Source organism: Clinocottus analis, unplaced genomic scaffold, assembly GCF_023055335.1.
Source record: "Clinocottus analis isolate CAN_PGR_092001 unplaced genomic scaffold, fCliAna1.0.p SCAF_5, whole genome shotgun sequence".
Classification (NCBI taxonomy): domain Eukaryota; kingdom Metazoa; phylum Chordata; class Actinopteri; order Perciformes; family Cottidae; genus Clinocottus; species Clinocottus analis.
The window spans coordinates 5946919-5963331 of NW_027176207.1; the positions used below are offsets into that span (position 1 = coordinate 5946919).

The 16413-nt window shown below is 40.3% G+C and overlaps 2 protein-coding genes across 2 annotated transcripts; both read left to right on the forward strand.

The window, feature by feature from the left end:
- Nucleotides 1-4831: 4831 nt before the first annotated feature.
- lim2.1 (lens intrinsic membrane protein 2.1) lies at nt 4832-7694 on the forward strand. Its single transcript, XM_068601121.1, has 4 exons — nt 4832-5006; nt 6041-6190; nt 6419-6553; nt 7633-7694. The coding sequence occupies exons 1-4, from the start codon at nt 4832-4834 to the stop codon at nt 7692-7694; spliced, it is 522 nt and encodes a 173-aa protein (XP_068457222.1).
- Nucleotides 7695-11270: 3576 nt separating this feature from the next.
- Nucleotides 11271-13219, forward strand: bsx (brain-specific homeobox). Its single transcript, XM_068600094.1, has 3 exons — nt 11271-11584; nt 12050-12240; nt 12977-13219. The coding sequence occupies exons 1-3, from the start codon at nt 11341-11343 to the stop codon at nt 13217-13219; spliced, it is 678 nt and encodes a 225-aa protein (XP_068456195.1). The 5' UTR covers nt 11271-11340.
- The last annotated feature ends 3194 nt before the right edge of the window (nt 13220-16413 follow it).

Consider the following 16413-nt stretch of genomic DNA (forward strand, 5'->3'; position numbering starts at 1 on the left):
GTGTGGAGATATATATATATATATATATATATATATATATATATATATATATATATATATATATATATATATATATATATATATATATATATACACATATACATATACATATATATATTTATATAGTGCGGAACACAAACATAAAAAGTACAGTGTCGAGAGCTGAACAAATTATATTTTTTTGTCGTTCAAAAGGAAGTTACATTGGTTCCTTCCATAAAAATTAGATTTTTTTCATTGAATTTTGAATCACTGCAGGAAATAATTTTTGTAATCATTACAGAACACTTTTTGTGATTGTTGAAGCATAAATACAAGAGGCGGAAGTAAGAAGCTATAACATTAGCTATAAAGAACTCCACCACGGTCACATGACTTTGCGTCTTCAGCCCAGAGGTAAAGGACGATAGTGTCTAGTCTAGTGAGACCTTTATTGTCTCATTTAAACTCTTTTTAAAAACATGTAATAGCTTGTAAAGTCACCAGAGGGTGTTTACTGACCTATTTTATATTGTAGAACATACGCATTGAATCTCCTCAGCGTGAGTTAATCACAGACCTGCATGGCTCAGGACACATTCAGTGACATGTGTTCCAGGCACCATGATGTCCTGACCAGTGAAGCCTGAGATCCAGTATCTCTGCAATGGAGTGCTGATTGAGCGGCTACTTTACCTCAGTTTACAGAAGAGTAAAGAGTGTGAGCTCGTCCTGCAGGTGCACGTGAAGCGGCCCACTAGCCCAAGGATCCAGAGTACACGGTCCTCGGCTTATCCACAACAATGCAGCCATGGCGGTGCGACACAGTTTGTAATTACTCCTGTCACATTACTTTACCAAGTGCTGCATGAGCTCCTTACCCACTGATGATAGCACATAAATGTAGACTTTCCATAACAAAATGAATCTCTCAAAAGCTGGATGGATTCAAGAAAACATGGATTTGCTCTTCTGTCACAGAGGCATATTGTCCACTTTGATGGTGCATGGGAGGATATCAAATGCCCTCCTGGCTGCCACACTCCAGATGGAAGAAAATAGCCTGTGGTCTATAAAAATGAAGTTAGATGTAAGTACAGCACTCAAATCTCAGGGAGAAAAAATGCTTTTTCTGGGGCATTTTGTTGTTGTCAATTGGTCTGAGCAACTTGCTGTAATGCTGGTAATGGAGCTACTCTTCTCCTTTCATCTTAGGGGGTAGTGTGTGTGTCAGAGTGTGTTAGTGTGTGTATGTGTGCGTGTATGCGAGGGCGCGTGTGTGTGTCTGTGTGTGCGTGTGTGTGCGTGCGCGTGCGCGCGTGTGTGTGTGTTTGTGTGTGTGTAGGCACAGCAGCAGGAAATGCAGCCAGACGACGGTCAGAGTGAAGGAACATCCGTCAGAGCAGGAAGGAATCGTTTGGTGAGCTGCTTCTTCAAACATCGACCAGCTTCTTTTTACCTCCAGCGTTACCTAACATCCATATTTAGAGTGTTTCATTATTTTACAGTATTTACTATGTAAAGTGTTTTTGAGTACCCTTTAAAATGTATTATTATTATGAGTAAAAACACTGACGTAAACATGTTGATCCTATCATCTCGAAGCCTTTATGGATTTATTTGCTCTCATATATTTGAATGTGCAGTGGAACCACATGCCAAACAGAATTCAATTTAATTTGTTGCTAATAATACAAACCATCAGTATAACCATCAGATCTTTAGGATTCATCCATGTCTCGTCAACATGTTGTGTTTTCATATAAAACACACTATACTTTAGGCCACTGCAGGAAGCAGGACAACGATCACAGGAGTTTTGTTTTAAATATCACGTTTGACAGGCCACGTCAGTCACATGACCTCTTTCCACGCGAGTATGTGTTGTTGTCAGCACTCTAACCCTTAATAGTTTGAACACTAGCAGACGGCCCTGTTTGTATGTCCTGAAAGAGGTTAAAGACCACTTTGATCGTAATGTATTCTGTGTAAGTGTTCAAGCTCCAGATATGACGTGGATCCCAATGTTTAGACATGTACACCATTTCATATGTATTTTTATTATGTTTACCTTTGAGAGTCTTTTTACTAATTCCAGTTTAAGAAAATACGAAAACAAACTGGATGGAGATGTCGATTAAATTTAATTCAATTCAGTTTTATTTGTATAGCCCAAAATTACAAATACAAATTATCCTCAGGGAGCTTTACAATCTGTACACATGCAACATCCCTGTCCCGGGACCTCACGTCAGATAAGGAAAAACTCCCCCAAATAAAGATAGTAAAACCCTTTCACAGGGAAACCTTCGAGAGAGCAACAGAGGACACACTATGTGTGCATGGAGAGGGATCCATGCACACTATGTGCATGGATCCCTCTCCATGCACAGAAGCAATAGATGTCATGTGACCAGAAAGAACAACAGGATGGCGTCTGCATCCTCAGTGCGTCTCCATATTCACTGTCATACTGCTATGTAACCGAACTCATGGCAACTGGGAGTAGAGCTCGCTATTCAGATGGCCAGTGTTACTTATTGATAAAATAACAATCAGGAGTAATAGAATTGTAATATGTTTGTCCTAATCCAAATTATTTTGCTGGAAATGGGGAGCTGTTTGCAATGAGTGAAATTATAGCAACATAATGATAAGTTTAAGTGTTGCAGCATCAGGTTGTTGCTGATTAAATCATCTTGTGTCACATGTAGCTCCCCAGTTTACTGCATTTACACTCTCACACACACACACACACACACACATATATATATATATATATATATATATATATATATATATATATATATATATATATATATATATATATATATATATATATATATATATTATGCTGATATACAATCAGCTGCAATAATCTGCATCCATCTGCTGTCTCGGCGTTTTACATTGACTGTCTGATTCTCTCTCTATGACTGGAACATATTTTTTTAATTAGTGATCTATCGGACCTAAATGTGATAATATATACATGTTCACTGAAAGTGGAACTAAAGTTCATTGTCACAAATTGGCAGCCTGACACTTTGAAACAGGGTGACGGAGTTTGCTTTAAAGATTAGACAGAAATCAGAAGCAGAGCCAAAGACCGACTGAATGCCTGGCCCTCCACTAAAGCCAGTTCAGCCCTTAACTTTCAATCAAAACCATGAAGTCATCAGTATTACTTCAGCTCGCCAAGCTTTAGCCATTTCTGTTTTTTCAGCAGATTCCCAAACCACATAGCTGGTGCGTGCTGATTGGCCAGTGTCCGGCTGGCCTATTGTCTGAGCGCTGTGTTTGTTGGAGCCCCAGTTCTCCCTGTTCACCCGTCAAGCGCTAGTGCTATTAGCCTGCTGGAAATCTGCCTGTCTTGGCATTATAGGATCTTGTTGTATTTTGTCAGGTGACCCTGTTTTCATAAACATCTTCATAAAAGGCATTGATTAAGGTAAGATGATATTGAACTTGGTCCAATTGCTGTTCATTTAGTTATTTGTGTTTTTCTTTATAATTTTCTGCTATTTGCCATCATGTGGAGACACAGCTGCATCTGGAGCTCAACAGGGAGCGTTGTACATATTCATATTTCTGTATCAGACAATGTACACACCGCTTTTCTTTTAAATGATTGTTTTCTTAAATGTCTTTAGAATTTCATGGAATTTCATGCAGCCAATTAGGAACAAGTGTACAGATACGAGGCTTCTGTTCATGTGGCAATGAAAGGCCAGGCTCCTTTGGAGGCCAGCGACTGAGGACAGGAGGACGGAGCCTTTTCCTTACGTATTATATTTTTCTCGGTGGGTCCATTGTCTCAGATGTCTTACAGGAATCTAAGACATTTTTTAGTGAGAGCTGAAGAATTTCTGGGGAACAAGTTGAGTGATGTGGTTGTGAAGAAACCTGGAGGTCACAAGGCATCTCTGAATGAGTTTAACCTGGCTGGGACCAAAAGACTTCCTAAAGAAATCATGAAATCAAACTGGCCGGCGGATTATTGAATACAATGATTAGAATCTACTATATTCCACGTAAGATCGACACTGTGAGACCATCTCCATTTGTATGTTTTTTGTACATGGTGGGGAAATGGATTATATTATTATGAGCTCTGCCTGGACTAAAACAGCTGCAGTAACTGAGGCTGCTCAGAGGAAAATGTGATCCTGTGAAAATACAGAGCTCTTCAACAAGCATCACATTCAGGTTTCAAACATAACAAGATCTATCTATCTATCACCCCCCCAAAAAATAAATCCATGACAGTCCTCTATGAGGAGGAGAGGATGGCTGCAGGATATTGCATTCAGGTGGAACAATGAGCAATAGATGTATCAAGTATCAAAGCAGCGCTGGACTGGCGTGTGTGTGTCTGCGTGTGTGTGTGTGTGTGTGTGTGTGTGTGTGTGTGTGTGTGTGTGTGTGTATGTGTGTGTGTGCACTAGGGTGCATTCACTGACTGATCTCCTGGAGAACAAAGTGGAGCACACACACACACGCCGACCCCGCAGCTCAATCCATTGGAAATAATATGTTCATTACAACGCAATTACTGACACTTAGAGCCTCTCTCCCTGAAGTGTGTGTCTGTGTGTGTGTGTGTGTGTGTGTGTGTGTGTGTGTGTGTGTGTGTGTGTGTGTGTGTGTGTATATGCATGTGCGTATGGTGGAGAGAGGAGAAGGCCCTGCCACTGACCGCTGATGCTAAGTGACCTTATGTTCCCCTCTATGTGTGTGTCTCTCTCTGTGTGTGTGTGTGTGTGTGTGTGTGTGTGTGTGTGTGTGTGTGTGTGTGTGTGTGTGTGTGTGTGTGTGTGTGTGTGTGTGTGTGTGTGTGTGCAGGTGCAGGATGTACAGCTTTATGGGTGGAGGTTTGTTCTGTGCAGGAGTGGGGAACATCCTCCTGATCGTTTCCACAGCAACCGACTACTGGATGCAGTACCGGCAGTCCAGCAGCTACATGCACCAGGGCCTGTGGCGCTACTGCATGCCGGGGAAATGCTTCCCACACAACGACAGCATCGGTAAGCGTGGGACACAGAGGGTCACTGGATGACGGGAGCGTCACCAACATTCCTCAACGAGGCCGATTCATCAGGATAATCATAAACATTCTCAGTGTGATGTGAGAAAACTATGTCATGGTAGATAAGTGACAAATAGAGATTTTAATTTTAAAAAATACAGGAATTATTAAAGACCACGTATGTATGTATTTAATGTATGGTCAGGGAAATTATGAATTTATATTTATCAAGTAATGATTGTTTTTGTTTCCTCAGTGATGCAACAAATATAAATGTTTCTTTAAAAAAAAAGTAAGGTAAAGGGATTCCAACATGCTTCAGTGTTATTTCAAATGTCTCAAGAACACATAGATCTTTCATGAATCATAACTTTTTTAAACAGAAGATTATGACCTAAAATGTTCCTGCATGACCAGCAGTAACCGGTCAACCTTCAGCAGACTGAAAAACTAAATGCTTTATTTCCTAATGTGAATTCGGAAGAGATTTGCCTACTTGCTATATAATTGAGACTAAAATGGGAGAAATAAACCTGCATTTTACAATTTTTACCAGGAATATATGGATTTTATATATTGCTTGCCAATTTCACTGGATGTCAGTCAAACATTTGAAAGATTTGTGTCACAAACACATAACAGTTTCTTATAAAATACAAGAGAAATTGGGGTAATAATTGTCATTACAGTATACTGTGAATACCACAGAGAATGTGCACTTGTTGAATAACAAATAAAAAGATGTGATACTTTCATATTTTAAAGAAAGGTTATGGTTATGGTCATGATAATACTTTATTGACTGTAAAAATGAATTAACAAGTGCCTCTGCTTCCCAAGCAACAACTTATCTCTGTGTGTCATGTGTCACACAGATCTTGATTGACAGATTTATGATTTCCATATGATGAGGATAAAATGAGGTGTATTTCTTCTCACAGATCTTGTTGGGTCACATCTCACACAGTTCACCTCTGCTGACTTGCACTGACCCCTCCACTGACTTCCATTGACATTTGACCTTATCCACAGCCCACTTGGACGCCACCCGTGCCCTCATGATCCTCTCTCTCTTGGCCTGTTTCATCGGCATCATCATCGGCATTATGGCCTTCATCCATTACTCCTCCTTCGACAGGTTTGACAAAACCTTTGCTGCAGGCATATTGTTTTTCATCTCGTGTAAGTTCAACTCCGTTGCATTGTTTTTCTACTTTGTTGTTGGTTTGAGTTGTAATTTGCAATTGATTTGGCCTTTAATGATCAATCCATGGTCACAAATGGAATACCTAAAAAAGCATAATTTCATTGATTTTGGAACTGAAATATTCCATGAGCAGCTCGTCGTAATGGTTTCCCAATTCTCCAAACATTTATTTACATTTAATTTTTTCTTCTTGTCCTGCTCAGGCTTTTTAGTGTTTCTAGCAATGGCGGTGTACACTGGTGTGACTATTAACTACTATGGGAAACGCTATGGAAACTGGAGGTTCTCTTGGTCCTACATCATTGGCTGGGTGTCAGTGGTGCTCACCTTTTTTTCAGGTAAACATGCATCCAATGAACCCAACTGCATTATGTTTCCTCTCTTTCACAGCCCTGCACCTGTGACGCGGGCGTCTTCTCTTTGAAATGCTGTGTAATTTGGCTTTTTGCTGAATGTTAACTTCCTGAGTGACTTGATAGAAATAGAGCACTCAGTGTAGATGAAACCTCTGCTTGGAGGCCATATTTTATGAAGTCACGGCAAACAACAGGCTCAAAATACTTTTTAGATTGGGGAATAATTTTACATTAGATCATGTACCTTTTAACAATTCAATGTAGAATAGCAGATCCAATTGTTTGAGCCTCCATATTGTCAAGGCCTCAACTAGAACATGCATGTTTGGCTAATACCCATACTGCTTGTATATTTGTGATAAAAACATCAAGAACAACTACAGAGACTAAGTCATATCAGACAATGCAACGACTCCCTTCCTGAGCAGGAAACAGTCCAAACCAAACATGGGAAACCCAACTGAATCAATGATGGAACATTATCAGTAAGTGATGCTTGGAGTAAGTGCTCATCTCTGAATCCTCCGCCATGCTGTGCAGAACCTGCTGTTCAGCAGGCCTTTCACTCCACTGAATATGAAAAAGCTTTAGAGGTAAACAGCATCCATATGCTAAGAAGACCATGATGTACACACTGTGCCTAAAAACATCTGCAAAAAGCTATAGTCACTAAGGAAGTGGTACACCTTTATTTATAATGACTTTAATCATTAGTATTCCTTAATTGTAAAGGGACTTCTGTGTAGATTTCCTACTACAAATGTGTTTGGGCATAGCGCACCTTAAATATGTCTTGTAGGTTGATGACGTGATGTAATGGACGCAGGTCTTTCAACTCGCAGACCAAGAAAATCAAGACCAACAAATGCAATTTTCTCACAATGTCCCTTTAGATGGCCAACAATCAATAATAACCACCACTTTGAATTAAAATGACACAAATCACACATAGTTGTGTCAGTAACAAACAAATAAGCATGTACGTTACCAGATATTCTCTAACTCACACACAAAGGTTCATTTCCTGCTGATAACGAAGGCGTGTCTTTCTTTCTCTGCAGGTATATTCTATCTGTGTGCCTACCGGATGCACGAATGCCCCAGGAGCACTAACTCCCATTAGCAGACTGAGCCCATCATTCAGAAACAAGCCATGGACTGTGCTCGTGAGAGAGGCATCGGCGCCGTGTGTGCATTCTCCTCTTCAGCGTGGAAGCAGAGCTTACCTCTGGAACATGAACCATCAAAGTTTGAATGAGTCCAATAAAACAATTGGGGAGAATATGACTCTTGGTTTTCATCCATGTGCATACTTGGCTCACTCTCTTGAAGTCTGTGTGATTTACTCATCTGCTGTTACTGTGCCTCTAGTTCTGTTGGCAGTGTACAGTAATGCTTTTAGGCTGCCAGCTGCTTTTATGTCAAAGTCACCTCTTCAGATTCCCCGCTGTTACGTTAGGATATGATACCTGTTCATAACAATAGAGTTAGCCACATTAGAAACATACTTATAATCTTCTTGTATTACTGTATTATTAGTTTAAAGCACTCAGACAGTAATAATGTGTTTAACTATTTATATAATAAAACACATTATACAGCATTAGAGTGATAAGGTCCAGTATCATAACACTTCATTGGTCACTGAGTTTTTTTGTGTGTGTTGTTCTTACACCATAATGCATTATGCCAGTGATTATAATGTGTATATACTATACTATAAAGTGTTCTTATAAAATATGATTATTGTTAGAAAGTATTAGGATTGTTTATGTGCACCATATAGCACATTATAATATATATGTATTTATATTTTTCAAACAGATTTTTAAAAAGTTTGTTGACAGATTCAGAGGAGTCTCACAAAGAAAACCAAATACGCCTAAAAACTACACTCATCCATAATTACCTCGCTATTCTGGAGAGTGCGTTAAAAATGTGCATACAATTGGGTACATTTTAGAGCTAAATTATTACAAAAGATTTCATATTGAAAATAGAAAACACCATAACCCATGAGCCAATTGTTTTAGGGAGGACGAAATGCTTTAGACCGAACAAATGTATCATATAAATATAACAAATGTATCAAGAAATGTATCGTATAAATACAAGTCAAGGGGGATGGGTTTTATATTGCTCACCATCTGCTGCACTATTACACTCCTAAGAACCCATGACCTGTAGCACTATAGTTTTAGAACCCATGACCTGTAGCACTATAGTTGTAAAACCCATGCCTTGTAGCACTATAGTTTTAGAACCCATGTCCTGTAGCAATATAGTTTTAGAACCCATGACCTTGAGCACTATAGTTTTAGAACCCATGCCCTGTAGCACTATAGTTTTAGAACCCATGTCCTGTAGCAATATAGTTTTAGAACCCATGCCCTGTAGCACTATAGTTTTAGAACCCATGCCCTGTAGCAATATAGTTTTAGAACCCATGCCCTGTAGCACTATAGTATTAGAACCCATGACCTTGAGCACTATAGTTTTAGAACCCATGCCCTGTAGCACTATAGTTTTAGAACCCATGCCCTGTAGCACTATAGTATTACAGTCAAGCACCCATGCCCTGCTGCAAACCTCTTATGAAAACGTGCCACTTCCCGGATGACGCATTGCAGGCTCACATTGTGACTTAATGAAATGGCCAAAGCCGCTTAACCTCCAGAACGGATCTTTAAGACATGTCATCGACATTTGTTTCATTTACTTTCTAATTTCCCCCTAAAAGCAACGCGTTATCCCGCAGAGCTCCTGAGGGAGTGGCGCACAGCCGGTGCGACAGGATGCTCCATCTGTGTCTCTAAGGGCGCCTCTCTTTTATTAAGAAAAATCATTTATTTGGTTTTGACGACTACAAATTGATCATGGGTTTTCATCATTACTTTCGGATCTCTTCTTAGAGGAAACATGTATGCACATGTGTATGGAGGACGGGAGCTTGGATTGTTAAGATAGAGCTTGTCGTCCTTTGATTTGAAACCATCCCGTGTGCTCATTTGAATATTGAGTTTGTATCTATTTAACACAAACCTGTGCAAACTGCAGCGGAGCAGCACTTTTCCACCGCAATGAGAGACAGTAATTAATTTGTTCTCCCTCCATCTCCTGTCCTCCAGCCCCAGGATTACAACTTCCGCTTTAACATCTCGCTTAATTGCCTAATAGCATTGCAGCGTGAATTCTGCCTACATTAAGACACTTTCACATTAACCGGCCTGATTGGAAATGTGATGACAACACCATATCAACAAATTACAGCGCAGCGCTTTCTTTCACAAATGGGCACAGGAGCGGCACTTGTACTCGCCCAGATTTTAATACCGACAATTACAGCCAATTTGGGCGGAATTAGACAGACCTGTAGTGGTCCACTCCTCCCGCGACACGGGCCGCACGACTTCATTCAAACCCACAACATGAGCGGAGAGTTCAGAAGCTATCCGAGCATATTAAAAACACACATGTATAATATCAAGTTAGGTTTTAAAAGCACAGATGACAGTCACATTGGAATAATCCAGAAGCTATATAAAACGCAATGATGCCATGGGAAATACAATGTATACACAAAGACCCTGAATATAAATGACTGTGCAGCTCTTTTACCAGCCATATATAATAACGCAATAAGGTCACCTCGTGATATTAATTTATTTCCCTGATATTAAAATACATATTTTTCTATAGAAGAGAGTCACTTTTAACTCACTGCTGATTTTTCCCAAAAAAAACAAAAAAAAAACTCTAAGCATATTCAAATCTTTTAACCAGAAACATATTTTATTGAAGTCCCCATTAGGCTTGAAATGGAAAGTAGATGTCTCTCCCGATAAAATAAAACAGCGGCCCAGCCAACAGGCGGGTTCCAGCACCATAGCGCCCACTGAACTACTACATCTCTAGATGAGCGACGTGCTGCACCCATGAGGGACAGCAGCTCCTCTGTGTCCATCATGTTGTCACGAGACAAAGTGTGTGACAACATGACACACACACACATACACACACACACACACACACGCACACACACGCACGCACGCACACAATCACACACAATCACGCACAAATAATAAAAAGAGAAAAACAGAGAGAATTCGGAAAAACTATATTCCAATAAACAGATAGTGTTCACTAAATGTATTTTATACATTACATAAATTGGGGATATAAATGTGCCAATTTATTATTAGAAGAACTGCTGTTTAACGCAAATACATACCCATAAAGACATAAGCATCATTACATATAATTTCCCCATAATTCACAGTTAATAATAATTTTGTTTCGTAGGCTCAATAAAGAATAATGTTTCCATAAGGCCATTTGCGCTCACGAACCTTTTCAAAAACCACACGGTTGCTAGGCAACCACATAAGCAGCGCTATGAGTGGTGATTCTGGGATGGATTTTTAGTTGCTATTCAAATGACCTGTGATGCTGCAGCCACAGGTGCGCGCCATTTCTGGACTCTGGTTTGCCTTTTCATTCGTTTTTCCCCCGAACGCGTCTCAGCCAATCAGAGCGCAGAGCAGGCCCCCCTCTGCCCATACACAGCTCTAATTGGCTGATGCGTAAATCAATTTCCCCAATCCGCTATCTGTCTGAATAAACGCTTATCGGAGGTCTGCCTCCCTCTGATGTCTCTGCCATGCCCGGCGTACTGTCCTCCACTGATCAGGGACTGCACTCGGAGACTTGGAAAGAGGCAGATGCTGATGCAGGTCTAAAGGCAGGACACAGAAACCCAAACCAGCAACATGAGCATGAACTACGTGTCTGCGGCGCCTACGCAAAGGTCCACGTCGTTTTTTATTGAAGACATCTTATTGCACAAACCCAAGCCGCTGAGAGAGGTCCTCCCCTCGCCGTTCTGCGGCTCTCTGGCCTCCCGGATGCCGATCCTGGAGTATGGATACCCGCTGATGCCAACCCCCATCCTGGCACCACATCCACACCATCCTCTCCACAAACCAGAGCACCACCAGTACTTCTTCACTCATGGTAAGCACGAGGGGCCTGTGAGGAGACGTGAAGAGGGACAAGGAAACTTCTGTCAGATCATACAAACAGAAAGGCTGTATGACATTATCAAAATGTGAACTCTTATGATATATGGATTTGCATTACCTTATTTCCACTCATGAGTAGGTGAAATGAATCATATATTGCAGGTGGGAATGAACTCTCCGGAAATAACTATAACTATTCAGTTATATTATTAATGAATATACTTGATATTACGAATAAGTTAGTCATACTGAATTGATTAAAATGTATATTTGCTTACATTTCTTTTCATCTTAAGTTAAGTCCAATCGGTAATTATTGCTACTCTGATTATTCTGTATAGTAAGTCGTGTTTTTACATCATCATAAAGTAATGTCGGTAAAAATATACATATAACTTCGTTATTTTCTTAGACATATTAAGAGTGTTGTGGTTGATAATGCTCCCACCTCCTGTAGGCATGCAGATGCCGGCCCTGTTCCAGCACCACGCGGAGCTGCCGGGGAAGCACTGCAGGCGCCGCAAGGCCCGGACCGTGTTCTCCGACTCGCAGCTGTCAGGCCTGGAGAAGAGATTCGAAATCCAGCGGTACCTGTCCACGCCGGAGAGAGTGGAGCTGGCCACGGCGCTCAGCCTGTCCGAGACACAGGTACACGCGCGCGCCCACACACACACACACACACACACACACACACACACACACACACACACACACACACACACACACACACACACACACACACACACACTCCCCTGGAAGCAGCAGGTGCAGGCCAGGAGACGCAGGGATGCTGAGGGAGCAACGTGTGTCTGCACGTGGTTCCTTCGTTTATTCGTTAAATATTTACTCGTCAAAGATCAGCGATTAACGAACCACAGAACACACAGAACACACACAACACACACATCAAAGTATATGTTGTTTATATGTTGCTTATTAAATATACAACAGTACATGGCGATCGACAATGTGGAGCCTATATACTGTTATGAGAAAGTGAATATAGGCTGTATATTTGGCACTCATGTGTATGAAGTATTGTAATAACACATACATAATATACACCCAGAGAATAGATCATATTTCAAATTCTACAGGTTATTTTTTATAGATTATAAAGCCCAATGAGGCAAATTTGTGATTTGAGATTTTGGGTCATTCAAATAAATTGGATTGAATTAAACAATTATAGATCTGAATTTTGGGAATGTCACTGATTATTATTATTATTATTATTATTATTATTATTATTATTATTATTATTATTATTATTATTATTATTATTATTATTATTATTATTATCATCGTCATGAAGATGAATCATTATGCGTAAATGTAGAATCGTCTTGTATAACTCGCATCCCTCTCGCGTGCCCTCGTGCAGGTGAAGACGTGGTTCCAGAACCGGCGGATGAAGCACAAGAAGCAGCTGCGGAAGGCGCAGGACGAGCGGAAGCCGCCCGGGGAGCTGGACCGGTCCGCGGACAACTCCAGCGGGAGCGAGCTGAATGAGAAGGGCGCGGAGGAGCGGACGCGCGTGCTGGAGCCGGACTCCTTCCTGCTGGAGGAAAACGACGACGACGTGGACATCGAGGAGGACGTTTGCTCCCCGGATCATCTACGATAGTAGGCTGCCGGTTGTTTCCCCCGCAGCGGGACATGACTGTACACATAACGCTGCCTTCCCTTTCTAGTACACATATATCGCCGATTATTGTTTTCAAAAGGAAGGGGACAGGCTTTACAATCCAATGTTCATATTTATTTAAACATGCAAAGTGGGCCAATTGATTTTAAACATTTGCCACATTTCCTCATTGAGACTTTTCGTGTTGTTACGTCTGACAGAATATAGTTTACACTTTTATTATTACTATGAGCGAAATAGTATCACTAAAATCTAGACGTTTATTTTGACATGTCACCTAGCTCTGTCTTTTTATTTCCAGACGGAAACTGTGTACAGATGATTATAAATAGGCCCATGAAACAGCTCTTTGCTTTGTACCTGAACGCATCACGCTACCCCATCTTTTTGCACTTAAATCCCAAAACACATTTCCTATGCTTTTCTTTTTTATGGTCATCTCTTTTTTTTAGTTCGTGTATTTTTATATTTATTTTTCCGTTTGTCCATATTGTGCAAAGTTTTGTAAATGAAGTTTTGGTCGAAGACACTTCAGTGACTGGCATTTATATTTGTCTGTAAATATATATATATAGTATATAAATTAATCGGTTATTAATTCGTTTGTTCTGTTATCCATTTATTTATTTTGAAAGGACATGTGTGTGCAATGTTGACTATTTTCATTCAGACCTCAACTTTGGAGGGATTATTTTGAAGAAGAAATAATAACTACGTATATCTACCAACTGGATTATTTAGATAGTTATTTTTTCTGCATCAATATAAACGCAGTGTTGTTATTGGAGCTGCACGTGGTCCTGTTGTTATGGTCAAAGGTGAAGTGAGCTCAGGCGGCTCTTGTCGGCTCTTGTCGGCTGTTGTCGGCCTCACGGAGAAGCGGCCTCTGAGCGGGCAGCGCGTCCTCCCCGCAGCCCGCTGCGCCGTAACCCGCTAACAGCAGCGGCCTGTCTGCGCGAGGGGAACAAGACACAGTCAGCCTCTGCAGGGCTCTGAGCTCTGGGCACATTCACATGAAACAGGAATGTTTCTAGTTCAGGGATGCTCATTCAGAGTGAAAAGCAGCAACAACAGCAGCAGCAGGAAGTCTACTTCATGAGGCGCATGGCAATGCATGTAGTGGTGAAGGCTTGATGATGAACTTCGATCAAGAAAATCCATCATAACAGTCAACAGATGGAAAAACCTTCAGTTCATATCTGGACCACCAAAATAAATGGTTTATTTTTCAGAATAAAGGAATAGTGGCGCCACTATTGCGCAATTTGTTTCTGCTGCTAAATGGTTTCTGAAAATTCAGATAATGACTCCATGTGTGGAAAATATTTATTCCTACAGGTAAGTGCTTGGAAATCCAGTAGCCTTTTATTTTTCATGAAAATGTTTTTGTCATTTATTTTTAATCACGGTAATAACATCACTGTTAATAATTTAATGTCATGAAATTTATGACCTAAAGTTTTTTTTCCGCACAAAAGCAGAATTTAATTTGTTCAGAAACAAAATCAAAATGCAGTAGTTCAAGCATACAAACATGTATGTCTTGTGCCAAATACATATGGTTGTTCACTGCAGAATGTGCCCATGGATTTACATTTTAACTTTATTATTATTTCTAAATCAGGAGCAGTCCAAACATATATTTTTACACATTTCATTTATATAATATTAAGATATAACATTCTGAGTATTGTTCTTGGAATAAATGGAACAAAACAACAACCACAAAATCTCTCCAAGAAAAAGATTAAATATAATTGTTTGCACACTTTGGCATTTTCTTGTCAGTGGACTTTGTACATATTTTTGGTTTGTGTAATCTGGTAATATTATCATTTGGATCTGGAATTTCCTTCAGCAGTGCAGGATTGCCTTACAATGTCAATATGGTGTTTTTGCACCATTTCAGTGTTATTTTATGAATTTACTTTTACCAATGGTCATGCTACAGGAACCTCATTCCCATAATCTTTAAAAATCTTGTAAACAAATGTCTATCATATCAACCAACATAAAACCCACTTTGCCACATTGGACCTGCGGTCCATCGACAGCTCTGCTGTAAAACTTAGAAGCAGATTAATAAAAAAAATCACATCACTACCAGCAAGTGTTGTATCAATTCTTTATGTCCAATAATTACTGTGATAACAATGGAGCCAAGAAGGGTAGTGCAGTTCACAATTATAACCTTGATGACCAGGGAGCCACACACACATGTACACATTTAACAGTCATATAACAGCCCTATACATGTATTCATTTGTTTTACCACTCGCTGCATCTCTGACTCGGGATGCAACAACATGCGTTCCTCTCTTGTCCTTCGTGCAATCCATGTCATCTTCAAAATGTGATTGTGATTAACAGGCAGTGGGGGGAAACTAGGTGGAGAACAGGCCATGCAGAAGGTGATCAATTAAAAGATTAAGCGTTTTGCAACACATGGACGCATCTGCATTGGCCCTAATAGCAGGGCCATCAGCTCATTTTCAGGAAGCCTGCCGTCTGCTGAAAGCGTGCTTCTCACATCAAAGCCTCCTCGTCTGCCTTAGCTTCCCAATGGGCAGAAAGGGATGCTAATTTGACCCCCTTCATGTATAGCGGCGAGAGACTCTTTCAATTAACTGGATTTCAATGGCAAAAAATGAGTAGGTGGGACCCAAAAAAGAAGCAAAGAGACTCAGTCTGGATAGGCGGCGTTTCTCATTAAATTAAAAAGGGCTGTCATTTGTTTCCAACCATGCATCTGAGGACTTAACACTAAAAACACAGAGCTTCAAAGAGTCCATGATGGGTTAAATAGAGACTATAATCTCATTAAAATATTGCACGGAGGTAAATAGTGCTTTGATAATGATCTGAGGGTTCAATTAGTAAAATGAGCTGCTTGAGAGTGTTTTGTGTCAGGGAGGAGTTACTACTTACAATCAGGCTGCAAAACACGGGACTGCAAGCAAATCAGGGAGCTTCAAAGTGTCATCTTCATTTAAGCAGGTTTTCTTTTCCGGAAAAGGAAGACTGTGACCCACAACAAAGGCCATGTGGAATATTCAAAGTTAAACATGTGTAATGGGGTGAGAGGAGACCAACTGATAAGATGGCAGAAACAACAATATGGGAAAAAAATAAAGTGTGGGCTTTATTCAGTGGTGTGGGATAGTTGGAGGAGG